Source organism: Trichomonas vaginalis, chromosome I, assembly GCF_026262505.1.
Source record: "Trichomonas vaginalis G3 chromosome I, whole genome shotgun sequence".
In the NCBI taxonomy this organism is placed as follows: domain Eukaryota; phylum Parabasalia; order Trichomonadida; family Trichomonadidae; genus Trichomonas; species Trichomonas vaginalis.
The window spans coordinates 13604211-13631951 of record NC_067203.1 but is presented as its reverse complement, the minus strand read 5'-3'; the positions used below and the strand labels follow the sequence as shown (position 1 = coordinate 13631951).

At 32.7% G+C, this 27741-nt stretch overlaps 11 protein-coding genes across 11 annotated transcripts, besides 3 other annotated features; 3 read left to right on the top strand and 8 right to left on the bottom strand.

The window, feature by feature from the left end:
• Window positions 1-183: 183 nt before the first annotated feature.
• Window positions 184-3533, bottom strand: TVAGG3_0981200 (nitrate, formate, iron dehydrogenase; the record flags this gene model as incomplete). Its single annotated transcript, XM_001322647.1, has 1 exon — window positions 210-3518. The coding sequence occupies one exon, from the start codon at window positions 3516-3518 to the stop codon at window positions 210-212; it is 3309 nt and encodes a 1102-aa protein (XP_001322682.1).
• Window positions 3534-5188: 1655 nt separating this feature from the next.
• Window positions 5189-5210: a mobile genetic element.
• Window positions 5211-7812: 2602 nt separating this feature from the next.
• Window positions 7813-10460: a mobile genetic element.
• TVAGG3_0981180 (uncharacterized protein) lies at window positions 8255-8899 on the bottom strand (the record flags this gene model as incomplete). Its single annotated transcript, XM_001322648.2, has 1 exon — window positions 8255-8899. A coding segment is annotated over one exon (645 nt), but the record flags the coding sequence as incomplete, so codon positions are not given.
• A 662-nt stretch (window positions 10461-11122) lies between the features above and the next one.
• TVAGG3_0981160 (protein serine/threonine kinase protein) lies at window positions 11123-12166 on the top strand (the record flags this gene model as incomplete). The annotated part of the gene is made up of 1 exon (XM_001322649.1): window positions 11123-12166. One exon carries the CDS (start codon window positions 11123-11125, stop codon window positions 12164-12166), a length of 1044 nt encoding a protein of 347 aa, XP_001322684.1.
• Window positions 12167-12793: 627 nt separating this feature from the next.
• TVAGG3_0981150 (uncharacterized protein) lies at window positions 12794-13702 on the bottom strand (the record flags this gene model as incomplete). The annotated part of the gene is made up of 1 exon (XM_001322650.1): window positions 12794-13702. One exon carries the CDS (start codon window positions 13700-13702, stop codon window positions 12794-12796), a length of 909 nt encoding a protein of 302 aa, XP_001322685.1.
• Window positions 13703-13961: 259 nt separating this feature from the next.
• Window positions 13962-14883: a mobile genetic element.
• A 39-nt stretch (window positions 14884-14922) lies between these two features.
• Window positions 14923-16029, bottom strand: TVAGG3_0981130 (uncharacterized protein; the record flags this gene model as incomplete). The annotated part of the gene is made up of 1 exon (XM_001322651.1): window positions 14923-16029. The coding sequence occupies one exon, from the start codon at window positions 16027-16029 to the stop codon at window positions 14923-14925; it is 1107 nt and encodes a 368-aa protein (XP_001322686.1).
• A 442-nt stretch (window positions 16030-16471) lies between these two features.
• On the bottom strand, window positions 16472-17025 carry TVAGG3_0981120 (phosphatidylethanolamine N-methyltransferase family; the record flags this gene model as incomplete). Its single annotated transcript, XM_001322652.1, has 1 exon — window positions 16514-16993. One exon carries the CDS (start codon window positions 16991-16993, stop codon window positions 16514-16516), a length of 480 nt encoding a protein of 159 aa, XP_001322687.1.
• Window positions 17026-17995: 970 nt separating this feature from the next.
• Window positions 17996-20601, bottom strand: TVAGG3_0981110 (vacuolar protein sorting-associated protein 18-like protein family; the record flags this gene model as incomplete). Its single annotated transcript, XM_001322653.1, has 1 exon — window positions 18017-20599. One exon carries the CDS (start codon window positions 20597-20599, stop codon window positions 18017-18019), a length of 2583 nt encoding a protein of 860 aa, XP_001322688.1.
• Window positions 20602-21027: 426 nt separating this feature from the next.
• Window positions 21028-23560, bottom strand: TVAGG3_0981100 (glycosyl hydrolase; the record flags this gene model as incomplete). The annotated part of the gene is made up of 1 exon (XM_001322654.1): window positions 21071-23470. One exon carries the CDS (start codon window positions 23468-23470, stop codon window positions 21071-21073), a length of 2400 nt encoding a protein of 799 aa, XP_001322689.1.
• A 98-nt stretch (window positions 23561-23658) lies between these two features.
• On the bottom strand, window positions 23659-25065 carry TVAGG3_0981090 (endonuclease Chain A domain-containing protein; the record flags this gene model as incomplete). Its single annotated transcript, XM_001322655.1, has 1 exon — window positions 23690-24730. One exon carries the CDS (start codon window positions 24728-24730, stop codon window positions 23690-23692), a length of 1041 nt encoding a protein of 346 aa, XP_001322690.1.
• Window positions 25066-25093: 28 nt separating this feature from the next.
• Window positions 25094-25663, top strand: TVAGG3_0981080 (uncharacterized protein; the record flags this gene model as incomplete). The annotated part of the gene is made up of 1 exon (XM_001322656.1): window positions 25094-25663. The coding sequence occupies one exon, from the start codon at window positions 25094-25096 to the stop codon at window positions 25661-25663; it is 570 nt and encodes a 189-aa protein (XP_001322691.1).
• Window positions 25664-25940: 277 nt separating this feature from the next.
• Window positions 25941-27716, top strand: TVAGG3_0981070 (tropomyosin family; the record flags this gene model as incomplete). Its single annotated transcript, XM_001322657.1, has 1 exon — window positions 25941-27716. The coding sequence occupies one exon, from the start codon at window positions 25941-25943 to the stop codon at window positions 27714-27716; it is 1776 nt and encodes a 591-aa protein (XP_001322692.1).
• Between the last annotated feature and the right edge of the window lie 25 nt (window positions 27717-27741).

Sequence of the window (27741 nt, the reverse complement as noted above, 5' to 3'; positions counted from 1 at the left end):
TCATGAAAATGACATATCCTTCGAGATTTATTTTGGATATTGAAGTGAGATTTAAAATTCTGCTTTTTTTTCAGGGCAAATTTGTTCCTCCCATGGTAATATGACCTTATAAAGATTTACAAGTTAATGAAATGAATTTTTTAATTTAGAAAAACAGATAAAAAAATTATTTTAATAATATAAAAAAAAATATATAAGCAAAAAATAAATTAGAAGGATTCAATGAAATGCGGGTGTGCAGCGCAGAAGTTTTCAGCCTCTTCTCTCGACATTCCTCCCTTTTCCATTGAAATTCTGACGAAATTCATTCTGATTTTCTCCGGGATTCCTCTAGGAGGTCCACAATATGCGAAAGTACAGTTTACATCCCTCCACAAGTTCCAGATGAGGTCGGATTGTTCGGCCATGTCCTCAGTAATGAACGATTTCGTTGTTCCCTCGCGCGAGTAACTTGTAAAGCAGTTCTGGAGTAACCCGGATTTCACGTAATCTGAGAGCTGTTTGTCAATATCCGGATATGAATTTTTAACTCTGCATCCGAAGAACAAACAAGCGTCTCCTTTCTCACCCTCGAGTGATTCTCTGTGCTGCAAGAGCGAAAGCATCGGCGCAACTCCGCATCCGAGGGCTGCCATGATAATCGAAGGTTTCTGCTGCTTTGGGTAGCTGAAACAGCCTCTTTGTGTCCTAACCGCCAGTTTTGTGAGCCCTTCCCTGGCCATAAACGACGTGCAAAGTCCGCGACGTGAATTTCCTGGTCCAAAGATGTTATCTGATATGATAAGTTCAACGGAAGATGATGAGTGGCATGGTGCGCTTGCAATACAGTACAATCTGGCTCTGATATGTGTAATATTTGAAACTAATACGTCTAATGGCGGAGATCCGTGCCTTGTGTACTCCAAAATGAACTCTCGTGTACTCATATCCTTTGCAAGATCGTTGTAGAAGCGAGGATCGGCTGGATCTAATAACCTTTCGTATCTTTCTCTGGCGAATTGGTCATTCGTGAACTGCTTGTACGCTCTGATCAAATTACGGCTCGGAACTCCATTCAAATCGAGGTATTGTGAGAATAATTGCCATAATGTGAGTCTTGACGGTATTGTGTTATATCCTTCCGGCCTAGTTGTTGTTACATCCATTATATCATCGCCGTTGAGCTTCAATTCCTGCAAAACTGCCTTCACAGTCTCATTATCGTTCTGAGGAAGTACGGCCAAGAGGTCTCCAGCCTCGTACGTCATTCCCTGTGGCAGTCTGATCTCGTAGTACCTCATCTTCGGCTCGAATCCCTCTGGAGTTATCACTTTTGTCTGGAGAATTGTTCCGAATTCGTATCCAACAGGCTTCATTGGGGATTTTATCACTGATTCATCACTGGACGTGGTCGGGACAAATGTATAGTTAGCTCCGATCGATGAATCAGGCATCTTCATTCCCAATCTTTTGACACATTGAGGTGCCCAAGCCTCAAATATGTGTTCTCCGTGGTCAGGGAGCGACGAATCGAGCTCTGCGATGTCCATGAACCTCTGTGCGTGGTGCTGCATGAACAGTCTGTCGAGAGTTCGGCCGCAATAACAGTATTTCGGATAATCATGGCTTCCGAGGCCACAAATTGAGTACTTGAGGTTTCCTAGGTCGGTCTTTGACTCGGATAAGTTCCGAACAAACTTCTCTGCGTTGGCCGGGAACTCGCCATCTCCAAATGTCGAACAGAAAACGACAATGTGGGAAGTTTTCTCGAGCATCGCAATGGTGACCATGTTCAGTTGAACAGGGACTGTTCCGATGAAGCCTGCGAAGATGCCGGCGTAGCGAGATGCGGTTCCTGAGGCAGATCCGAATGCGACGATGGGCAAAGTGTGGACTTTGCGCTTCATTTCGAGTATGGGTGTGTTCTGCTGTGCAAATGTGGTATGGAAAAGAGATTGAGCGAAATCATCGTAAGGATTTCCGATAAAATCATCGTAGATCTTAAGGAGAGCTTTGTTATTGTGTGGAGTGGGTCTGTCTGGTTTGGATTCGTCCATTTGGTAGATGGCTTCCGTTCTTGGAAGCGCGTTCTTCTTATTATGTAATTTCGGTTGCCCGCCACCGGCAATGCAGCCATCTGGACAGGCCACGACGTCGATGAACTGGTATTTCTTGTAATTGCCGGACTCAATAAGCTCTCTGGCAGCGGCAACGCCGTTACATACGCATGAATTAAGAATTCGACCGTTGAAATCGACAGATGCCTCGCGAATGTCGTCTTTACCACGCCACTGATGGTATTTGACGTCTCCGAGAGACTTTCCTGTAAGATTTTCGTAGAGATATCTCGCGGTAGCTTCAAGAGCGCCTCCAGAGACACCGTAGAGAGCGGCAGAGCCTGATGATTCGCCAAGGATCTCGTCGAACTCGCCAGGATGTAGTTCTGTCCAGTCAATATCGAATTTCTTGATAAGTTCACCAAATTCACGGGTCGTAAGGACGCAATCGACGGTCTCTGATAGCTGCTCTCGCTTGATTTCGTCTTTGTTGGCTGTACATGGGAGAAGTGAAACAATAAACAATTTTTGAAGGTCAATTTCTTTGAGATGAGCGTAATAATTTCTGATAATGACTGATAAAAGTATATGTGGGGATTTGACGGTTGATAAGTTAGGAATTAACTCTGGATGAAGTTTTTCGACAAAATTAACCCAAGCTGGGCACCAGCTTGTGAACATTGGTAATGAATCTGGTTGTAAGCTAAGTTTATGTAATAATTCATGCGCTGTTTCGATAATATTGATATCTCCTCCAAAATTCACGTCAAAAACGTATCTAAAGCCGATTTCTCTTGCCGCACCGATTATCTTTTTAGTGCAGTCGACGCCAATCTTCTCTCCGAACAATTCTCCGAGAGAAACAGAAGAACTTGGATGAATTTGAAGAACTAAGATTTTTCCAGCAGCCATTGCTCTTATTATGCTGGAAATAGATGAATTGTAAGTTAGGCAGTCTGTTGGGCAAACAGTTGTGCACATACCGCACTGGATGCAATCATTGTCATTTAGAGAATGAGATTCCTCGTCAAGAGCACCGATATATTGCATATCACCGCAAACTCTGACGCATCGGCCGCAATTGACGCATGTTTCTGGATCAAATGATAAAGCGTTTGTTTTTTCAGCTTTTCTGCCTCTAATCGGGCGCTTTGGTATTAAATATTTATAAATATCTTCGATTTCTTTGGATCCCGGCATCAAAGGCATATCGTTAAATGCATTTAATGCATCAAGGGAACGTTTCTTTACTTCTGGAGTATCTGTTTCGATTACCATGCCATTAGTGACTTTTGTTGAACATGCTAATTCATACGAATTTCCATTAACTTTTACGACGCATAATCCGCAGTTTCCTGCAGGAGGAATATCTGGATGAGCACATAATGTTGGAACATAAATGCCGTTATCCGTGCATGCTTGGAGGATAAATGTCCCTTTCTTACAGGACACTTGTTTTCCATTAATTGTGACGGAGAGCATCGTATGTAAAAAAACAAATTTCCGGTTTATTCAATGGATGTTCTGAAAATTTACAACAAAAAAAAATTTTCATTACTTATAAATTGTTCGTAAATATAATTGGAGAAATAATAAATTAATCAATGATTTTGAATGATCTATTTTTACGATTGCTGCCAATTGGTTAATTCTATTATTTTGTGCAAGTATTAATACAGTCGGCGAATAGACTTAGAATTCGCAAAAATAGATACTCATCTCAGTTCAGTTATGCGAATATATCGATATACTAATTTTGAATTCGTGCTAAATTGTAGGAATGTTTCTAATTTAATATTGAAGTAATGAAAGTATCTCGAATCTTTATGATTTTTCTTTTAATTGAAATATAATCTTCAATCTCTTATAATATTTTAGGAAGATAAGATATTTGCAATAGTTCATACAGAGATATAACATCGCGAGAATCAAGAGGATTTTTGGGGAGCTGTTATGAAGTCGAAGATTCCAACCTCTCCAAATTAACTCTAGATAGCATGAATCTAATGTTTATATGATATTAGGATGTAATGCTAGTTCATGCTGAAATTCATGATGTCGGATTAATATCGAATAATTTAAAGAGTTAATTTCAATTTTGCGAAAAATTAGAGAACAGAAATTCTAGAGTATTGAGTATTGAAACAAACTACATTAATTTCATAGCCCAATATTTATCACTAAGACCACAGAAAAGTGATTATTGCAATTTGTCTGCAAAAAAGTGACAAAAATTTTTATCCATAAAACTCAGGATCCACAGTCTGAGTTCTTGCCAGATGAATTATTATCTAGTTCCGAATATGATAAATTAAATGAATATGTACTCGAAAGCCAGAGAACTCGTAAAAGAGTTTAGACAAGTATACAAAAATACAATTCCTTAAAATTAAATCTCCGAACAGAGTCTACTTCTCTCAATTGATGTCGATAGTGCATTTCATTCTTAAGGACTTAAATTTCGTTGATAAAAAGTCAAACAATTCCCAAATAAAAGAAATCCATTTGCTCAATTTTGCTAATCAATGCATGTTGATATAAAACTTGCGAATATGAAGATATCGATAAAATACTCGCTGGTACTTTTAAGCAGCTTATGTACTTATTAATTTCTGCCTACAAAGGGAATTTTTAACGTTCTTTTGATGCCCAAAAATCAAATGGGTCTAACACATATATTTTAAGCCAAGTGGACGAAGAATTATTCAAATGGTTTGTTAAGGAATCTAAAGAATATATTACCGCATACATGGGAACATAAAGCTTTGATTTATATGATTAATTATACTTTTTCAAAAAAATAAGGATCTCGTTTGGAGAAATAACGGCTGAGATCTCCAAAATTCAAAACATAACCTTCTCCAATATTAAAAACTTTCATGAAAAGTCAATAAATCAAATGTTACAAAAATTAAAAAGATTTATATATCATACACATTATGTGTGAGTTAGCCAAAGAAAGAGAGATAATAAACAAAAACAACCTTTCAAATAATTTTCAATTTTTTATTTTGAGTATGAATTCATATTAGTCATATGAGAATGTTTAATAAACTTGTTTAAGGATGTTCCTTAATAAGATAATGATTCAATACGCAATGATGAAAAATTCAATAACAAAAAATCAAGTTCTCAATCTAGTTATGGTTTAAGGGTATAGTAAACTCAAAATTCTAGAGTTTTGAGAGTGCCAATAAACTCTATAGGCCTATATATATCTATATTTTAAAGGAGAGGTTACGCCATAATATTTGATATTATAAATTATTAATTCAAAATAAAAGTAGAAAATGAAACTAATTTTATTCTAACCTATATAAATATATCAATAATCTAAAATGATTATAGTCTGAACTATATTTTACCAGATTATCAAATATAAGAGAAATGAAATAAGGTATAAAAATATCATAGCATAATTATTGGATAAATGCATTAATAAATTATTTATATCATAATGAGAAAAAATCAAAATAAGAAAATGAGCATAATAATAATTTAATTAAGGATACCCTTACGTGTCAGATTTTTTGCGCATACGAAGAAGTCATGCTAGACATGAGCTATAAACCTGAAATTTTAGCAACATATTTAAAACTTTTTAAACTACAATACACTTTAATATTCAAGAACAAAAATATTCTTTTTAGAAATTACATAATTATTTTATGTGAAATCTATATAAAAACATATTTTGCGAGCGTAACTTTTTTCTTTATAAGCACCTTATATGACTGATAAACTGTGAAGGCACATAATTGTTAATTCATAGAGTTGATATGTTTCCAAAATTGAGAGGAAATTTGAAAATTGAATACCCTTTCAATTCAATTTTCAAAAGATATCAGCTCCTTCAATAATTGAAGGACGATTTTGATCATTTGCTCTTAAAACAAGTATGCCATGGAGAAAAAAGTTACGCTCGCAAATCTGAAATATAACTATCATATAAAAAAATTAAATTTCTAATTTTTTACTCTATAGATATTATTGGCCATTGTGTAATGCATAAAAGTTTATGTCATATGCATACATTTGGAAGTATGGGAGACGAGGGAAATTACTTCTATGAGGCACTAGGATTTTTAAAAATTTCTCTATCGGACTCACCATTCAATTTCTCGAAAATTAAAAAAAATCAATAATAGCTAAAATGTATTATGCATAACAAATTTTAATGTTACACAGTATTTTTTGAACTTCATGACATGAATTTTCTTTATATTATTTTTTTTTTGGATTTTCTATGATTTATGCGATAGGCTGGAACAACATTGTAAGTGCAATGATATCATTTATAGAGAAATCTAAAACTTCAGCATTCAGAACTCGCAACCACAAAAATATTCATTTGCTAAGTAAGTAAAGTTGATTAAGTTCGACACTTAGCTTTTATACGTAAAACCAAGTGTGTATTGTTATTTCTTGTTAAATTATTGAGAAAAAAATAAATTGTAAGAGAAACGATACTGATTATTGAAATAATATTGAGGGTAGCTGCAGATTTCTTCATTAACATGCCGGAAATTTGTTAATCTTGGTTTTCTATCATAAAATCTGTCGAAGAATCTAAAAACGGAGATATAAATAGAGATCATGTAAATCTAGAGTATCCTGTCAGAAAAATAGACTAAGCATGTAACCCTTTTTTGGTCATAAACACTTTTTACCACTTAGTCATACAGATGATCATTAAATTTAAACGAGCACTTTTTGTCAGAATTTATTCTTTTACAAAGACAGAAGATTTTAGTATTATTTAATATTAGTGCTGTAGCAAAATTCAAAAAACGGTGAAAATTCAGTGAATTTGTGAATTCACATTTTTTTCGACATTTTTCTTGATATATCCATGCACATTAAGAACACAGCTTTGATACGCTTAAAAAGCATATTTCATATGAAATTGTTAAAGAAATAAACAATTTATATAAAAATTGCACTTATGGGCAGTTTAGATATATAATTTATATATAACATATATACAAATCCATAGACAAAGTGCAATAACTACAATGTTGTAGAAAATTACAGCAGAAATACTGACTTTTTGAAGGATAATAAGAATTCTTCTAAATGTTGTATTTTTATAATTTGATTGATTTTTTTTACTATTTCATTAATCTTTTATGAATAATAATTATTTTTAATATATGTGCTATTAAAATTTCAAATTTTGACTAATATATCTAAGTTATCTGAACGAAACATTTAGAAAATATCATACTTACATTGAAATAGCAAGTAGAGCATATTAATAGCAAGTTTCTTGGCTTTATATCTATCATCTATTGTTGTTTGATCAAACAAAATTCACTCTATTATATGGTGTCAATTAATTAAAACAATTTTTAATAGTTATTTATTTAGTGCGAATAAGTGCAAACTCATAAATGAATAACTTAATAGTAGAAATGAATTATCTGATATAAATCTCACATTTTGTCCATCAGAAATACTTTAATTGCATACGCATAACTATTAGTAATACGTCTGGAGTGTCAATTAATAACAATCCCACAACAAGTAAAATTCAGATTTTTATTAAACTTATTTTTTCCTAAAAGTTTTCTCAAATTACTATATATACATATGTGGATAAAATAATAGTAATATTGTAAAAAATTAGATAATTTTTTTTATTTGAGAACCTCTCAAAAGTTCATTCAATTTATCAATTGTTTCAGTTTGATGTATATTCATTTCTGGAGCCTAAAACTTTAGCAATCATGACAATATCATATTCTCTTTCTAACTACGCAATGTAAGGGTATCCTTAAAAACAAAAACAATAAATAAAATGTAATTTTCGTTAATCAAAGTCATCAATGTCTTCGTCTTCTGATTCCCATTCGGACTTGAAAACTTGATAATCTCCTCCTGGTACACTCTGAATGGATTTTTTGTATTTGTTCTGTTTTTTAGAACCTTTTGTAACAGTTTTTTTTTCAATATCATTTTGGAGTAACAATTCTCTTCAAATGATTTGACACAATCTTCTGGAAGTGGGGAAGATGTAATGCTTTTTGTATATCTCCGAGAAAATGCTCTGGATCATTCCATTCTAAGATTGCAACGTTAACTCTAATGTTAATGTTCTTCCAGGCTCTTGATTTGTCCAAATAGCATGCAATTTTGGAGTTAAACGCTTCATTCATGCAGGTAGATCCAATGGAAGAAACTTTGGAAACTATGGGTGTCCATTTGTGAACCCAGTCATAGAGCATGAATTGAAGTTGGATCGAATTGACACCTTTTTGCCATTCAAAGCATTTGTAATTGTGCGGTTCGCAAAAAGAATGATTGCCTACGTAATGGTAGACACAATTCTCCCACATTTTCGTACGTTTGTCAATATTTTCTTCGGCAAAACATGACCAAAGCCACATACTTAGGCTTGCATTCAGACCCCAGAAAGGTCTCTCTATTTTTTCAATCTTCTGAGTCTTGTCGTTGAAAACTTCAACTGTCTTATGAGAAGCTGAGAACTTTGTAAAATCTTTTGAGATATTTTTTGATACATGACCTGGATCGAATCTTTCAAGATGAGAGACGCCAAATTCTTTAAAGACAGAGACACTTTTGTTATCTCGGTCTTTAATAATCTCTTTAACATCTTTCAAGATATTGTATTTCTTTAATTGCTTCAAGATGATTCGAGTTCCAGCACTTTCCATATTGTTGGAAGCTCCGGAATACTGAGCATGCTGTCTGTTTCCACCAATATGGTTGATGTTCACGCATGCAAGAACTCTTTTTGTGACAGCATCGAGCGCAGTTACTGTACAACTTGGCGAGTTTCGCCTGTGCGTCCATCTTGCATCAATGGATAAGTAACCACTGAAGGACTTTCTCGACAGCATTAGGGAAATACTTTTAAGTCTTCTAATCTTATCGTCACAAAATCTCTGTTGTCTCATGACACCACTCTTCACAGGGGGCTTAGTTCCACAAAGAGAAAGAAAGCGAGCACCTTTTGTATATGGCATTCCGGTCATTATGCAAGCACCAAGCATCTGTCGCGCTGAGAGTCGACGACGTTCGTGGAGTAAAATGTTATGCATTGCCTTTGTTTTCCGTTTTGGGTGAACAATATGGCCCATACAACAACAAAAAAATGAAATCCCGCCAAAAGTGAAAATTGAATAAAAAGTAATAATTAATAAATATATACTATATCATTAGATGAATATTTTGGAATAACATTTTAAAATCGAGGTTTTTCAATGGATAACGGTTCAATCAAAAATTTGACCCCATTTTAGAATCTACATTAAAAATGGAACATTTCTGTCGTTTCAAAATTCCAAAATAACGTTTCTATTCCTCTCAAAAGTAAAAATAAACTTTATTGGGGAAAAATATTTTTATTTTCCAAAAAAAATGAAAACCTTAAATGCAAATCTAATTTTGATGCTTTTGTTTGTGATTTTTTGGATTTCGAAAAAAATTTGAAAATTCAGACAAGTTACCATTAACACTAATACGTTTCAGCGAGTCGGTCCCATCAGAGAAATTTTCATAAATCGGCGATATAATTTATTATTTCAGCAAAATATTCTCAGATCCAACTAGAATAAGGTCAAATTATACAAATTTAGCAAAGGCTAGTTATCCTACCTATTCAATTAACTTTAATTTTAAATAATTCAAGACAATTCTCAAAATTACCTTAATAATCGCGTTCTCTTCGCAAAATGACGATTCATCATTCACTACCAGCATAACTGAGGGCTTGTGCTCACAGAATAATACAGATAATTTACTTATTAATGCAAAATTTAGTACCAAAAGGTAATCATAGAAGATACAAAAAAAGTTTCTTTATTTTGATTGCTGATTTTATTTCTTCTAAAATTTACCAAATCTAAAAAATCCAAAATTGAATGCTATTGAATTTCATGTTTATGTAACATATACTATTTATTATATAAGGAATAAAAATTTTATAGTTTTAATCAAAAATAAAGGTGTACTAAATGCATACAAAACAAGGTATTTTTTACTCATCCAAAATATGTTAACAGTGCTATTTATATAATCAATATCCGAATTTCGAAATCATTTTGATGAAATCTTTATTTTAAAATTGAGTTGACTGTTAAAATCACCCGAGAAGAGGGATTATCTCAATGAAAAGTGCATAAAATAGCAAACGCACAAGATGGCACTATGCAGCTTTATATTGTTATACAGGATGAACATATAAAATGTTTGGAAAACACTTACTTCGTTCTACAAATGTGTATCTCTTTATATCAAAGATTCTTCTCAAATTATTGAGAGACTTCTCTCAAAAAAAGGAAAATTTGATAACTAAAAAAAATTATGGCATAACCTCTCGTTTTGCATAGATATATATTTACATGGTCACAGAGCTTATTTTCATTGTCAAAACTTAAAAATTTTTAGTGGACTATACCCTTAAATTCTAGTATTCATGAATGAGTGGTTATTATTCTCATTAAAAATCGCCTTATCGATTAAAATGAAGTTTTGGTTCAAAAGTTGATTTTTTTTTTTTTGAAATCCAAATAATAATGTATCATCATGGCATTTAGAAACTGCGCATCAAGAAATAATGAATAGATATTTGAAAATTTCTTTAGGATTTGATATTATGATAAAAATATTGCTTGGATTAGTACAATAAATCAATTCGATATTCTTCAGAAACCGAAAATATTTGCAAACATGGGATAAGAAACAAAAAAAGTTCTCAAATTTTAATACACCTTGAATTCCATTCAATTCTTACAGCTTTCTAATTTTAGTTCAAACAACGAATTAATTAATACTGATTCAACAATTATTCCGACCACAGTTAAGATTTTCTCAAATTTCAGAATTTGGACTCAATTAATTTGAGAACACGAAAATGTTCTCGAGCTGTTGATTTAATTTGGATAAACAATAAACATTACGCCGATGTAAGAATTAATACATTGAATTATTAATAATATTTTCAAATTTTGAATATGCGTTAGTATATTTTTTCTAAAATCAAATGTTCCAATTACCATATAATTAACACAAACACAAGGAAATTTTTGAAATATCTATCGTTAATTCATTTTTCTAATTAAATGAATTTTTGCCCTGATATTATTGGAGAATATCAAATGAAGGGAGATATTGGACATGGAGCTTTCTCAACTGTTCGCTTATGCCAACATCTCGAAACTGGTAAATTTTACGCTTGCAAGATCGTATCAAGATCAAGATTACTCATGCACAACTTAGAAATGCGCTTTGAAAATGAAATTAGAATCAGCCAGCAATTAAGGCATCCTGGTGTAGTTGCTCTTTACGACGTTTTAAAGGATGAACATAATTATTACATTATTATTGAATTCTGTCCAAACGGGGAGCTTTTCAATCTCGTTGTAAACAGCGGCCGATTAACGGAGCCTGAAGCAAAAGTATTTATTTGTCAATTATTATACGCGCTACAATATGTTCATTCTTTAGGAATTTGCCATCGCGATTTAAAACCTGAAAACCTACTTTTAGATCAGAATGGCAGGGTCAAAATTTCTGATTTCGGGCTCTCTCGTTTTGTAGGGCAAAACGGATTAGTCAGTACTCCATGCGGCTCTCCATGTTACGCATCGCCAGAATGTGTATCCGGTCAGTCCTATGACGGCCGTAAAAGCGATATTTGGAGCTGCGGCGTCATAACTTATGCTCTTTTAACAGGGCAACTCCCATGGACTAAAAGAAATCAGCAGCAATTGTTCGAACAGATCAGAAGAGGTGAATATACAATTCCGGAATACTTAAGCAAAAGCTGCAAATCCTTCATTTCCGGTTTGATGACTGTGAACAGTGATTACAGAATGACAATTGAACAGGCTCTACACCACGAGTGGCTGGCTGGAAGCATTCCTGTCTACTACCAACTCACAATGTATAATGAGATGCAAAATGAACCTCATCCAACTCCTTCTCTGCGAAAACTCGATTATATTTTCGAAAAGGATGATGCAGCAGAGGAAGATATCAGCGACAGTTCATATTTGCTTACAAGTCCCTCAATTTCTCAATCAATTCTATCGGTGAAGAAGACACTGCTATCTATCAATCCTCAGGGATTTCAAAGTGTCGCACAGTCAGAAGTTGTAGTTTAGAAGAGTATAATTATTTGAAATTTTTATTTTGTTTGTATATTATTGTGTTATTCTAAAACATGGATTTTGTTTTGTATGAATTTGATTCCGATTCTCGAGTGCAATTCTTGTTGTTTCAATCCGAAATCTTCAGTCTTAAAATATACGAGCTCGGAATAAAAATAAAGAAGTTCCTCTTTATGTGGATATATAATCAAAGGTTTTTTTGAATTTATCTTTTTGATCAAATTTATTCAAAACGAGTTATGTGTTCTTTGGCTGTTTGCAAATCAAAGAATCGATTTCATGCTGGAATTAATTCGAAAGAACACGTTTGGTCATGTTATGGTCCAATAACAATCTTCATTGACATTGGGATGACACAATCTGGATGGATTGGAATAAGCTTAATACATGAACTATAAATAAATTTAGCATTTTATTAGGTTCTGATAGCAAATCTATATTCAGTTAGAACATATTCAGAGAAATTTAAGAAGAAACTAGTTCACTTTGAACTGGAAGACAGAGATATGACTACCATCTGTGTTCTCATTCATGAAAACAAATATAAAATTTGAATGTGATAAAAAAAGGAAATGATAATTAAAAAGCTAATGCACAAATGTAAAACAAATTTATTTATATCTAATTAGATTGGTTCTTCAAACTAACAAGTTGTTTCCTAAGAGAAACAATAATAGGGTCTGTCTCATCATAAACTCCTGTGCTGAGCAAAGTTAGAATTTGCTGTTCAAGAGCTTTAGCATCAGGATTGGCTTCCTCTTCTTCAGATTCTTCTTCAATTGAATCATTATATAAATTAACTGATTCAATGTTTTCATCTTCAGATTTATCTGTTTCCGGATTCGGTTTCCAGGAGTTTACGATTGATTGTGAATGTCTAGACTTTTTCCTTGGAGATTTAGTTTGTCCAAGAATTTCCATTCTGTATTGTTCTAGTAAAGCAAGATCATCTGTTAATTTACCTTGCTCAATATCTATTTTTCTCTTTAGCTCATCCAATAATATCTTTCGCTCTTCTCTGAGCTGAGTAATTTGTTTCAACTCGGACTCTTTTTGTCTTTTTTTAGAAATTTTGGTTTGAAACTCTGTATATTTTGAAAAATAGAAATCTCGTCTTGATTGAGCTTTTTGTAGATCTTTTAATGTGTTCATTTGTCGCTGTTCGAGCTGTTCTTTTTGTACTTTAAGTTTAGCTTCAACTTCAATATCCATAGTATTATCATATCTGTTCTCACATGCTGTTTTTGCTTTATTAATTTCGTTAATTAATGTATCTTGTTTTTTTAAAAGTTCTTTATTTTGATTTTTGACTATAGATATCTTCGATTGTAGATTGGCTTGTATGTTATTGACTCTTGCTAAATTGATGTCATATTTCTGCTCAATTGTAGATTTTCGTTTTGCAAATTCATTAAGTTTATCTGCCCATAGTTTCATTATGCGATGTATGATTTGTTCATGAGCATTATCAAGTTCTATTCGAAATCTGATCTTTTTGGATCGGATTTCCTCTGGTTCTTTTTTCTTCATTTATACGTTTATAAATTTTAGAATGAATGTGAAGAAAAGATGTGATTATCCAACATAGATATTACTTTTCTCCCCTAACTCTGAATTAATGCATCCATGATTTCTCTTCAAAATTCCAAACTCTCATGAATGAGGCAATTGAAATTTTTAGTATTGTAAGGTTTGGTCATATTTCAACTAAAGTATATAGCCATGGATATGTAGATTCATAATATTTAACAAAAAAAGCAACTATTAAATGTAAAAATTTAATTTATTTAAAGGTAACTAAACTCCTTTCGCCGATCCGATTTGCCCCATATTTAAAATATAGCTTGCATATGTAGAAGAAAAGCTAATTTTGAAGTACGCCCGAAATCCACCAACAGGATTTCGAGCTACTAAAAAGGTACTTTTAAATGTGATTTTTTTTATAAAAAATTAAATTTATTTTAAGATCAGACTAAAAACTAATTTTATGGAAAATCTATATCGACAAATTTATTACTTATTGGGTATATAGATTTTATGATTATGGCGATTATGTCTGATATGCTTCCAATAAGCCAAAACACATTTCATACTGATTTCTATAAAAGGTATCTTTATTATAGAAGTGTAAGCTATATCTGTTTGTTTTTTTATTATAACAAATTCAAAATTCTCTTATAAGGACTAGATGAAATCTGTATTATTAAATCATTAGCTAAATGAAGGTTCAAATAGAAAGTAAATATCAATTTATATGATACTGAAACCAAATAGTTCTTTTAATAAAAGATAACACGCTGAAAATTATTGAGTATTTGCAAATCTCAAAAATCTATTGGTGAATTTGGCTCAACTTTTAAAATTATAACATCCATATCAAATCATAAAAGCAGACAAAAATTAAAGCCAAACCTATCGGCCATTTTTTTTTGATATTTTGATTTTTGAGGTATACTTTTAAAAGTGGATTTAAAGCACTGATGAAAAAACATTAACTTCTGTCGTTATGATTATTGATTTAGACAATAATGATTTTAATCTTTGATTATCAAAACACTAAAGTCATCTTTTTAACATTTGCTTGGTAGCATTAACTCAAGTCTAAAGTACTATTTTATGTGGCACTCTTAGAATTTTTGTATTCATTGTACACGCTGAAATAGTACCATTAAAGTTATGGCGGACTTTCAAAAAATAGTTTGGTCACCTTTATTTATTTACTAAAAAAACTGAAAGAATAAACATAAAGTTTAATAAACAGAATTAACGGCTGAATAAGGGTTTTGCAGCTGATCTTGGACTGGAACTTGTTGATCGGCATATTGTGGATAATTATTTGGAGGATTTTGATAATTTTGTTGGTTATAAGGTTGTGTTGGTACACCAGAATATGGATCACTAGTTGGTTGTGTATATTGCTGATAATTATTTGGCTGATTTTGCAAAAGTGGTTGGCCGTAAGGTTGAGTTGGAACTTCTGAGTATTGTTGGGCAGGAGGTTGCGAATATTGCTGATAAGAGTACTGTTCGAGAGAAGGTTGAGTTTGGAATGATGAAATGTAATTTGGCTTTGGTCTGCAGCAGCAACAGCAAACAAAGCAACAAACAATGATAAGGGTAACAATAATTCCAAGTGCAGTAAAGAAAACAATGAAAGGCCAATTAGAAGGCTTATCGTAGATGCAGTTGTAAATTTGATGGCCAGAAAAAGCTTGGTTAATAAAGCCGTATTGGTTTAGTATATAGAAATCGCTTTCTAAACAAGATTTTTTCATTAAAATATCTGTTGAGTCATAAATCTTAAGTGTAGAGTTATAAGCAGGGCTAATCTGCGAAACTAGGATAGCAGGACCAGAAAAGGATGTAACTTCATCTGAATAGTCAATTTGATTTGGAGATAAAATCGTATACATAGAATTATGAGATGATGATGAGCTTTTAAGCTCTACTTTTACAGGTGGACTATGAGGGAAAACGCAAACTGTTTGTTGGACAGAATCAGAGAAAATTAATTCCATATTTCCAGTTGTGATAAATGAAGCATTGCAGGCTTGGTTTTTCAAAATGTAAATATTGAAAGTGATTGATTCGTTGAGATTTTTGTTTGTAATTAATACATGTGGATAAAAGAAGGAAATTCCTGTACTTGAGTAGAAATATTTGGTAACTGAAGACTTATTTGGATAAGTAAATTGTAATGTTGGGGTGTATAAGTAAGAATCTGATAATTTAAATGTAAAATAAACACTGGAATTATCAAAATTAGGGTTGATTTGGACTTCTGAATTATAAAAATCTAATGTGACTGTATGAAATCCTTCATCCACATAAGTCGCTAAGCATAAGAGAGAAAACATTTCAGTTAAAAAAATCGGATCCCAAAATTTGGATCAAAAATTTTCATCATTGACGTCTATTTATCATTCGAAATCATTGTTTCCTGAATTGTTTTCTATGTTCACGAGGAACTTTTTTCATTCAATTTTTAGATCCTTGATGGATAAATCACCTTGTGACAAATATGCATATCATCCTAATATCATAGAGGATGAATGCAATGCAAAACTACTTTAAATCCCACTATTATTACCCCTACCTTCATAATATAGTAATTAGCTTTCAATAACAGTATAGACATTCATTCATTTATGCAACCTTATGTAGTCAGTATATCTGCTCGATGTATGCTGTTTTCATTGAGTATTAAAAGTTAATTATCAAATTTATCTCATAAGATATTGAGATAAGGTAAATTCAAAAGTTTTCTATTAATAACTTTATTAGAAAAATGAGTCACAACTAGAAAAGGTTAAGTAAAAGATATTCATATTTATAAATAATCTATTGTGGGGATTCGATGTACATTTGAATAAGGAGTAGGCATATCCAAGTTCCTGTAACAAATGTTAATTCCTTTGAAGGATAGAATAATGACCAAAAACCAAAAACTAAAAGTAATTCGCCTTTGTACATGCAGTGATTGAGGCTAAATGGGAATGATGTCTCGTGTTCCTTGCCTTCTAGAGTTCCTAACTGTTCGCCAAAGAATGTTCTATCGATACCAATCTTCTTGGTCGAGTAAAATGTTAAATAAGAACCGATCGTAAGTAGTGGGATTGCCATCCAAAGACCGTGTTTGTTGAATCCCTTTCTTGATCCAATGATAATGAAGAAGAGCAATGATATGAAATAGCAAGTTACAACGCAAGCAATGAGTTTCTGCTGGTTAAACTGCTGGTTGAATGATTCTGGGTCTGTGTAAGCCCATGCCTGTGCTGCTGTTGCAATTAAAAGGCATGGAATGATTAAAATACTCAACATCTGTATTTGTGAGTTGATTAATTCAATAGTTGTAAATAGCTAATTGTGCAATCGACTGAAATTTTCATTCAAAAAATCTTTTTTCTTTGATCTTAAATTTTAGATTTAAGTGTGTTTGTATCTTTGTACTATTTTGCTTATATTAATAAGATTTCTGGTAAAAACGTGACGATTGGTTGAAAATTTTTCTCCTGAAATAGGATAATGGTGTATCTTCAAATTTACGCATGATTTACATACTTTGACTGTAGGCGGGGATTGTTCACTGTGCAATTAATCTAATTAATCAATAATAAAATGTGAAGAAAATAATTACAGATCAATGTTTAAAATTAAGCTATTTGACTGTCTTTGCAAGTTTTATATTGGGGTAGATGTGCATTGGAATAGATTCAACATATCGCATATTGATCTTACAATGCGATTTAGGCCACTGTCATTGTTATGAACTGTACATAAATACTCTTCATGAAAAATATGATCGATTTTGAAATTACTAGAATTTTAAAATATCTCAATCCAGACAATCTTGGTTTTGTGTGGTAGCATAACATTATGCATATTTACAATATGGTAATATTTGATTCAATGTCAACATTCCAAAATACCAATGGGTAAGATTTTCATCAATCGATGCAAATGTGTTCATCTGGCATTTATTTATTTGATGATAATAATTCGTATAATCTTTTTATTTATACTTGCTGTAAGGAATATCTTTTGATGTAATATTAGAAACTCGTGAAAAATTAAAAATGTTTAGGAATTAAACAGCCAGGTTAGTCACAATCGATATTATTTTCTAAGGAAATGCATCGTCAAAGATTCCATTTGATTCAATTTTGTGAGTTTCAAATTTATTTTATATATCGATGAGATTGATTTGTTTTCAATCAGTGTAAATGCACTCATTAAATGCATATATTGCTATAGGAAAATCTCTCTTCAATTGCTTAAATAACTAGATAGAAGCACTTTTAAAAAAATTGTTTTTGTTTTTTTAGCAATATAAATAAAAAAATTTTACTGACGCCCTAGAGTAGAAAGAATTGAACGGTTGTTGCTCAATTCCATCTTAAGCTTATCCTGGTTTGTTGACCATCTTGTCAAAGACTCCAAAGAAGGAGTGAAAGGCCTGGAAATCATTGTTGTCGAAAGGAAACTGCAGAGAGGACAGTTCTTTGTAATTGGAACGTCTTTGATGTTCAATTTCTGGAACATCTGTTTGATACACTCTGTGTGGAATCCGTGTTTGCATGGGAAAACAACTCCTTGGCCAGTGAAAAGAAGTTTTCCGCAGCAAGCGCATGATTCCATTGAAGAAATGGATATCAAAGGATCTACCCTTGTTTGGACTAGTTTATGGGCTCTTGCGATGCCATCTTTCGCTTCGTCGAACATCTTCTTCTGATCTTGAACTGCATTTGTGTTCTTTTCGATGTATTTGTCAACAGCGTTCTCTAACTCGCTGACTGATACTGAATCTGGTAAGAAATCAATCAATTTCGCACTGTCAATTCCGACTCCTTCGACATTTAGAAGTCTCTGAGCGAAATCGCCGGCCTTCTTGGTTTCCATGGCACGGAGAACCGAAATTGTTGTTCGTTTCTTCTCAAACTGGGACTTGGCTTCATTAATAATGTTAATTGCCTGTTCTGGATCAGTAACAGCAGCTTCTGCAAAGCGGTTCTGACTCTTAAGGCCAATAGCTACAAGTCTTGGCTCGTTAGCCGCGAAGAATGCTCTGTATGCGATATCGCAATCATCCTTCGTTGGAAGTTGATTCTGATCAGTGAAAAATGCATCTGCTAGTTCAATATTCTCTTTTTGCAATTTAATTAATTCATCTTGTAATTCACTTTTTGTTTTATCGTCTTTCGCTGAATTAATTTTTTCTTCAATTTCCAACCTCTTTCTTTTGGCGTCCTTTGCCATTTGGAGGACAAATGCCGCGCGGAGCCAGCTAGTTTTAAGCTTTCCGTTCTTCAACTCGTAAATTCTTTCGATTGCAGAAGGAGATGAAATCATCGGAGCAAATTCTTTTTGGCTGATCTTCGGACTTGTATATATAGCATTGATAACTTCATTAGGCTTGACATTGAACAACCTGATTGCGTTATTTGTGAAGCTTTCGCTATTTTTCTCTTCAGATAACAATTCTGCAGCTCGAGTTACGCCTCCGAAGCTAAGTTCATGGTCAATCAAGGCCGACTTATCTTTGATAATCTCTCCATAAGGTTCGTTCCAGCCGTATACGTCGAGAACTTCGCAAACCACTTTTTGAGAAAGATTTCCCTTGTTCATTTGGTCCTGTACCCATTCGTAGAACGGCGGGTTGAGCTTCTGCTGTCCGCTGCTCTCGATTCTGACGTACATTTCAAGAGCGCGAAGAGCGATTGACTTTTTGAATCTGCGATTCGACTCTGGGAGGTAATCTACAAGGGAAATGAATAGTTTATGAAGAAGTACTGGGTTTGACTTGGTCATATTGACCATTGTGTTGAAAGAAATCTTTGAATTGATTAAAGAGATAATTGCTTCGTCAATTTTGTTCTGTTGGATGTAAGTGTTGTAAAGGAATTGATAGAAACCGACTGGTCCTGATTTTTCTGGGAAGGAAGAGTCAATAACGAGTCTTCTAAGGTTATTTTTGTTGATTAAGTAGAATGACTTATCAATTGGATCGAATTCGACTGATTGGAACTCTGGAACCTTCATTTGAACAATCTTTTTCGAATCTTGGCCATATAAAATCTGATAAATCGAAGATTCGGAGGTTTTCTGGTTAAAAGTAAAGATCATGTCATTAGAAATGGCAAACCATGAAAATTCAGTTTGGATAGTTATCAAATCTTGGTTAGAATATGGTTTTTGCTGTTCAAAGTTTTTATTGATTTGGAAAATGAACAACATCTTATACTTGCTGTAGGCCGCGACATAATTTTCATCCGTGAACATGAAATTGTCACCAAATTCGATGTCATTCAAACAATTTATTGGAATTTCCTTTTCAAACCTAACAAATTCGCTGTTGAGCTGGAAGAAATGTAAGTCTTTAGTAAACATGGTTTTGTTGGCATCTCCGTTGTTTTCCTCCGTAAGAGCAACCATTGTATAGTAATCTCTGCCGTCTTTTCCTTTTTGTGGGCGAACAATAATGCCCATGATGGTAGATTTGATGTCGCATACAAGGTGATACATGATTGAGGGGTTATTTACTAAGGTATAGACAATTTTGCCTTCATTGCAGCCGAAAAAGATATATTTATAGCCATTATGCGCGGTTACGAAGGTTACTGATTTATATGATTTTTCGTATGCACCAATGTTTTTCTTTGTTAAATTATTATCTAATAAAATGAAATTTTTTTGTGTACTTACTCTGATAACGCAGTGTTTGCCATCACCACTAACGAACATGAACATTACTCCTGTTATATCTGGAACTGTTTGGAAATTAACCTGTGTTTTATTTAAATTCGCGTAAATAAGTGTTTTATCATTGGAAATTGACCATAAATTGCCACTTCTTATCTTTGTATATTTCGAAAACTCTTTTTGTTGATAAGTGGTATTAAGATTTTCAATAAAATTAGGAGATGTCATTTATTTGCCGATAAGAAAAAAAATCCTTCATCAGATTGGAATTTATGAAGAAATAAGTATTTTTAGTAGTGATATTACTATATACTCTTAATATGTAACCTCATATTCAAATTAGAACCTAAAATAACATGATAAACCAAATATTTTTGATGTGTCCATAAATTGTATTCATCAATAAATACTTCAATAAGTTTCATATATCGAATAACACTTAATCGCGAAGATTCAACTCTTATATTAATGATAAATGAATTTATCTAATTATCACTGCTTATCTGCTGAAAATCTATTGGAAAGATGTAGTGGAGTCGTACATGTAAATATCATTAGCAGAAATTTATAAAAATACCAATATGGATTTTATATTTTTATTAAAATCCAAATTACGGCATTAGATCATGTTAGAATATACAAAGACAATCGAAAAATTCACTAAATATATAATAGTTTAGAATATTCACAAAAAATACATTAATTAAGATGATAAATAGTTATATTTCCTGGATCACCTTCACAAGTTACAACTTTTTCTTCCTCAGGAAGCAAAATAAAGCTTGAATCAGAGAACTTTCTGACTTTATCTGATTCCAAGTGAACAAAGAAAGCTGGAACATTTGTAGTTAGCTTAATTTGGTATTGTCCATCAGAATTATTTACTTCATATTTAATTTCTGGCTTTTCAATCTTGCAATTCTTGAATTTCTCAATAAACAAGAAATTTTCCTGGATTTTTCCATTGATTTCCACTGAAGCATAGAAGAACCCATCTGGACCTTTATAAGGATGTGTATATCTAGGGAGCGACCAAACAATTGTTTTGTTCTTTGGATTTGTAACAGCATTATCGGTTCTTCCATAGAGCAACATTCCATGGAAGTCGAACCATCTTACATGGTATCTAACATTAACAGTTTCTTTGAGATCATTGACAACATATAAAAGATAATTTGATGTATCTTGAGTTAAAATAATAGATACTGGTTCAAAGAATCTTTTTGCATGATACATTAATTGTTTCCATCTTCCATTGTATTCTATTGAGCTCCATGATGAAATTGGCCAACAATCATTTAATTGCCAGAACAAAGCGCCAGAATTGATGCCAGTTTGCAATCTCCAGAACTCAACGGCTGTTTTAATTGCTATGGCTTGAGTAACCTGTGACAAGTAAAGCAAGTCCGGAAAAGAAATTGAATGTTTAAAGTACAAATCTATCATTTCTTGTATCTTCTTGTTACCGCATTTGCTTTTCTGATGAACCTCGAATGCTTTGGCGTGGATGGAATTGGTTCCTTCCGGTGCAAAAGTCTTTACAGTTGCTAATGAAGGGTAACTTTGGAAACCAAACTCGGAACAGAAACGCGGTTTGACTTCCAGATAGCCTGAAATGTTTTTCTTGCCATGCCAAACTTCCCAATAATGTGAATCACCTTGAGATATATTTACGAAATCTCCGTCATAATCCTCATTACCGGCGGATGGAGAGGCCAACCAGAATGTGCGTGATTTGTCGTTCTCGTTCACGTGGGCTTTAAGGAATTGGTTTAATTTCTTGTATTCAGAGTGGTAAAACTCTTTATTGTCCTTAGCAATGTCTTGCCAATTGATCGTTGTCCACACTTCGTTATCTCCGCACCATAATGCAATGGAAGGATGGTACTGGATTCGTAAGAAAGTATCAAAAATTTCAGATTCAACTTCTTGGAGGAACCAATCAGCTGTTGGATATTGGGCACATGCAAACATTAGATCCTGCCATACTAATATGCCATATCTATCACATAATTCATAGAAATAATCTGGTAAATAATATCCGCCACCCCAGATTCGAACCATGTTCATATTTGCGAACTTTGCATCAAGAAGAATTTGCTCGTAACGTTCTTTTGTTTCTCTTTGAGGAATAGAATCGATTGGAATGATATTTGCGCCTCTGCAATAAATTTCTTGGCCATTTAATATGAATTTGAATGATTTCCCGTATTGGTCTGGCAATGATTCTAATTTTAAGTCTCTAAAGCCAATTTCCTTTGTTATTTGAGCTTCATCTGTCGAAATTTTGAGAGTATACAAGTTTGGCCTTCCATAATCCCATGTACTCCAAAGTTTAGGCTTTATTTCCGTAAATTCATGATTAATTGTGTAAACATGAGATCCTAATTCCAAATCTATGTCAGTTTCGTAAAGATTTTCAATTGAAACATGTAATTTTTGGTTCTCAGTGAAAGATTCTGCGTGTATTTCTAATGAAATATCTTTGCTTGTTGAATAATGTTTAAATCCTAAAATTCTTGTTGCTTGAATGTATTCAATTTTCACATCTCCATAAATACCAACAGGAACTAAGCATGGTCCCCAGTCCCATCCAGATTGAAACTGTGGTTTTCTGATTAAATTCATATGTGGATGCTGATTATTTCCTTCTGACCAAGGAACAGGATTTTGAAGTGATTTGCTTAATTGTTCAGCTATAACAACGGCTGGATTGAAAACAAATTTAATAGTATTTTTTCCATTTTTGAGAGCGCTCATGATATCAACGGAATAATGTTTGAACATGTTTGATGTGCGTAAAACTTCTTTCTCATTGATATAAATTATACTAAATGTATCAACAAAATCTAATGTTAAATTTATTTTTTTGTATGCTGATGTTTTGGAATCTAATTCCTCGTCAATATCAAAAGTATTCTTGATTTCCCATGTTTGATAGTGTATCCAATTGCTTACATTTTCATTGCAATCAAAATATGGATCAGGAATCAAAGACGCGTTTAATAAGGCTGAATGAACGTCTCCAGGAATTTTTATTTTTACATCTTTGATGTTTTTGGCTTTGCATGATAGAAGCCAATCGCCATTCAAAAACATTCTCACTATATTCATTGATAAATGGTATTTCAAATATTACATATGCTTATATTGATCATAAATTATGATATGATGATGAAATACTCCAAAATCATTAAATTTTTTAATGAAATTCCTTTTATTTTTCATTAATTTCGAAATAATATGATTTTTGGATTTGAGATATACTAAAAACAATAATAGAATGAATGTTTAATAACAAACAAAAAAAAAATAAAATTAAAAATCGCTGTCATATATTTCCTTTGCGTATTGGGAAAAGTTTGTTGAATTGTGGTCCCAAACATACATGAATTCTTTGATCAAACTGTTTGTAATTGAATCTTTTTGAGAATTGTCCGTAAAATTGGCCAAAATAGCAATTCCGAGTACATTATTTTTATACACACGACCTGTGATACTATCTGACAGAAAATAGAGGTTTGTTGTAGAAATTAAGAAATTTGGATAATTTTCTTTTCCAACTCTCACTTCTATATTAGGAATACCTGCTACAAGTCCTGCAGAGCGTTTTGAATCATCCAGAGCTGTATTGTTGCTTAATAAAATTCTGATTTTCTTATTATCGTAAGCAGCTCTAATAAGAGCATTCTGGATAAAGAAATTGTTTGGTAGATCGAAAAATGAGCATGATATGTAAATATCGTGGTTGAATTTTATAATTGTATTATTTGCTGCGTCTTTTGTCTTCATTCGGCCAGGAGCTAGTGCCAGGGACTCTGGAATTGCTAGATATACATGCGCATTGGTTAGTTCAGCTTTTCTAGTGTTAGAAGTTAAAGCTCTGTATTTATTTGGCCAAAATCTACTGATTGGAGGGAGTGTTTCGTTAATTTCACTAACTAGTCGTGACCAAGCTAAATCAAAGATGCCGTAAGCGTCATCAACAACTTTTGGATGAGATGTTTTCAATCCAATCTTTTTTCCGTTGAAATTGCGAGGTTTTACCAAAAAAGTAGATAGTAAAAGAAGAGTAGAATGATCAATGATAATGAAATCACTAACAATGTGATCATAAACGCCTGAACCGTCAATAGATAAAAATTTGACATTTTTGCTCTGGAAAAATTCGGTCGTAGTGTTTGTTTTATCTCTGCTAAGAACTCTGATTGTAATATTTTTGTGAGATGCTTCAACTAAAGCCTTTACTAATTCATTTGAAGAATTTGTAGTATCTATGCCTCGGGACATGATAGAAATCTCTTCCTTAGCTGATTTTATTGCTTCAACAATAGAAGAATTATAGTCTAAGCCACCCATTGCGTAACCTTGTGTTAATAAGTCCAAAGAGCCTGAAGCATTAGTATAATCTTTTTCTCTCCCGACAAATAGAGATGTTGTATATAGTGATATGCCCGATATCAAGCACAAAATTGCTACTCCCCACTGAATTATTAACTTTGAATTTTTCGACATTCAATTTTGATGACGATTATTGTAAACTTATCAGATAATTTTCTTTTATCTTTTTCGGAAAGAGTTTCTGAAGCAAACATTGGAAACTACGCTTATGGTAACTGATATATAATTAAGGTGGCCATTTCTAGCGTGATAGTGTCGGAAAGCATTCCTCAAGGTAAAATTGTGAGATTTAGAATTAGGAAGAAAGAATAAAAAGTGACAATGTCTACAGAAATAAAAGAAGAAAAAGAAGCGGAAAAAACAGAGAAAAAAGCATTTTCAGTTCCATTTCCTGTTTTATCTGTTAGATCAATTGCCAAACAATCCGTTTCTACAAACGATTCTAAAAAAGGAATTACAATTAAAGCGGGTCATATTCTTTCAATAGCAGCAGGCAAAATGCTGCAAGATGTTGCTAAAGAGGCTGCTGAAATAGCCAAAAATACAGATCAACACATCATTACAAAAGCAGTTTTAATTGAAATTTGCTTAAAGCATCCAAAATATAGATTTATGATACCTCTCATCAAGCAATCAGAAATGCAACAATATTTTGGACCTGCTACTGAGCTTTCTCGTAGATTAGCAACAAATATGACGAATCGTGCACAACCACTAGCAATTCCTTTCGTTGCTCCTAACCCACCAGGTAGATCAACCAACAGTGAAGAAGATGCGCTCATTAGAGAGGCAGAAAATGCTGATGCGATTTTTCACGCTCTTACGCGCAGTATTTCTGCTTATCAAGTTAAAGTACCTTCTTTTTTAATACCAAAACGTTTAGATAATTGATATATTTGTTATGTTTGTTATATAAAATATTTTTATTTTATCTTTGTTTTTATTTTTTAGAGATAACCCTCAGATTTAACTGGATATTGTCACTGCACAAACTCTTAGTAGGTAAGTCTAATAAAATTCATGATTTATTTTTGATTTCACAATATTTTACAACAATGCATTGAGAATAACGAGTATATCTATGGACAAAATTTGATGGACTATTGACATATATTCTAATAATCATAAGATTCATTTATGGTAAAAAAGACGTTTAGAGATTTCAAACATGTCGTTGTATCCAAATATCAAAGAATCTAGTAGTGAATCAAATGAAGAAACTGATTTCATGAATTTATTATCGAGAGAGATTGATACATCGAATCCAGATTTAGTTACAATTTTTTCACAATTACAAAAACATCCAAACTCAATTTCACACTTGAAATCATTTATTCTTGCTCTACTAAGAACCAAATCTTTAAGCGGAATAACAGAACGTCTTGCATCATACTTAATTAGCCATGTCACATTACTTGAAGCAATTTCACACAACGTTGAACTTGCCAGTCTATTTTTAATCAGCGAAAACGGCAAACAAACATTCACATCCGTACACAAAGCATTTCTTAAAGAACAAGCATCACGAACTCGCGTTTTTTTGCAAGAAAACGGATTCGATAACGTATCTAATTCAAACCATTTAAGCGACTACAAATACTATATATCTCAAATCGATAGCATAGATGAAAGATTGTCGGAACTTGATATCATTGCAAAAGATGCATTCAAGAGTAAAAATGTCAATTCATTAAAGAATGCATTCAAAGAAGTCTATTCTCTTTTAGCAGGATGCATGATATTCAATGATGTTGTTCTTCGAAACCAGTCAAGTATGTCATCAGACTCACTGAGAATGATTCATAATGCATTTCCAGATTCACCACAAGATACGAATGAGTTCATTAAATGGATCAAGCAACTCATTGAAGAACGTGATTCATCAATTAAAAACATTAAAACATTCAACATTGAACAATCCAAAATGTATGAAAAGATTAACAATCTTGAAACCGAGTTACAAACAAAAACTAAACGCACAAAGATCTCAACCAATGATTTCGAAGAAACTCATGAAGCTCTAGTCCAGAAAGTTTCAGATCTGCAACATCAACTTAATGATTTTCATCAACAATTTGGTAATAAAGATACAGAGAGCGTTGAACTCCAACGTTTAAGGAATAAGTTCCAAAAGAATGAACGAGAAAACAATATCAATTTTAAGTCGTTAGAATCCGAAAATTCATCTCTTCGTTCTAAGATCGACGATCTTCTTCAAAAACTGAGTAAGAAAGAATCTAAAATTTCTATCCTCAAATCCAAGATCGAACAATTTTCAGTCAAATCAGAAGATGCAATCAGTTCTGAAAAGCAAACGCGATATGAAATTTCCGATCTTCAACGGTTATACAACAGTACATCATCTTCACTCTTTAAAGAGCAAGAAAAATCACGATTTTTAACAAATCAAGTTGAACGCTTGCAAAAAGAACTTGATAATGTTGTTCAAGAAAACAAAGAACTCAGATCTTTACTTGAGCGATCCAAACAAAGTGTTCAAGAACAGATGGAAGAAAACACTATCTTGTTAAAGCAGATGCGTCGTGATTCTCAATCTAATTCGAAAGAAACAATTGAAAACTTGACAAACAAAGTATCCAAACTTAAATACGAACTTTGTCAATCTAAAAAGTTTATTTGCAAACTCCAAAAACAAATTGAAGATTTCCGAAAGAAACATCGTGACTGTCATGAAGAAAGCACAACTTATCATCACAAATCATCTAAAAGTACCAAAGAAAACCAAGATTATAAAGAACATATTTCATACAAAAAACACAAAAATGTTCAAATTCTTGACTCATCATCATGTTATTCATCCAATTCATTTGAATTCGAGAGTAACTCTAATGTAAGTGATTTAGATAAAGAAATTGAGAAGTTAGAGAAGAATGTTAAAATTTCACGAAAGATCCTTCAAGAAAACACAAAATTTTCTAAATGAATCCATCCTAATATACTTATTTGTT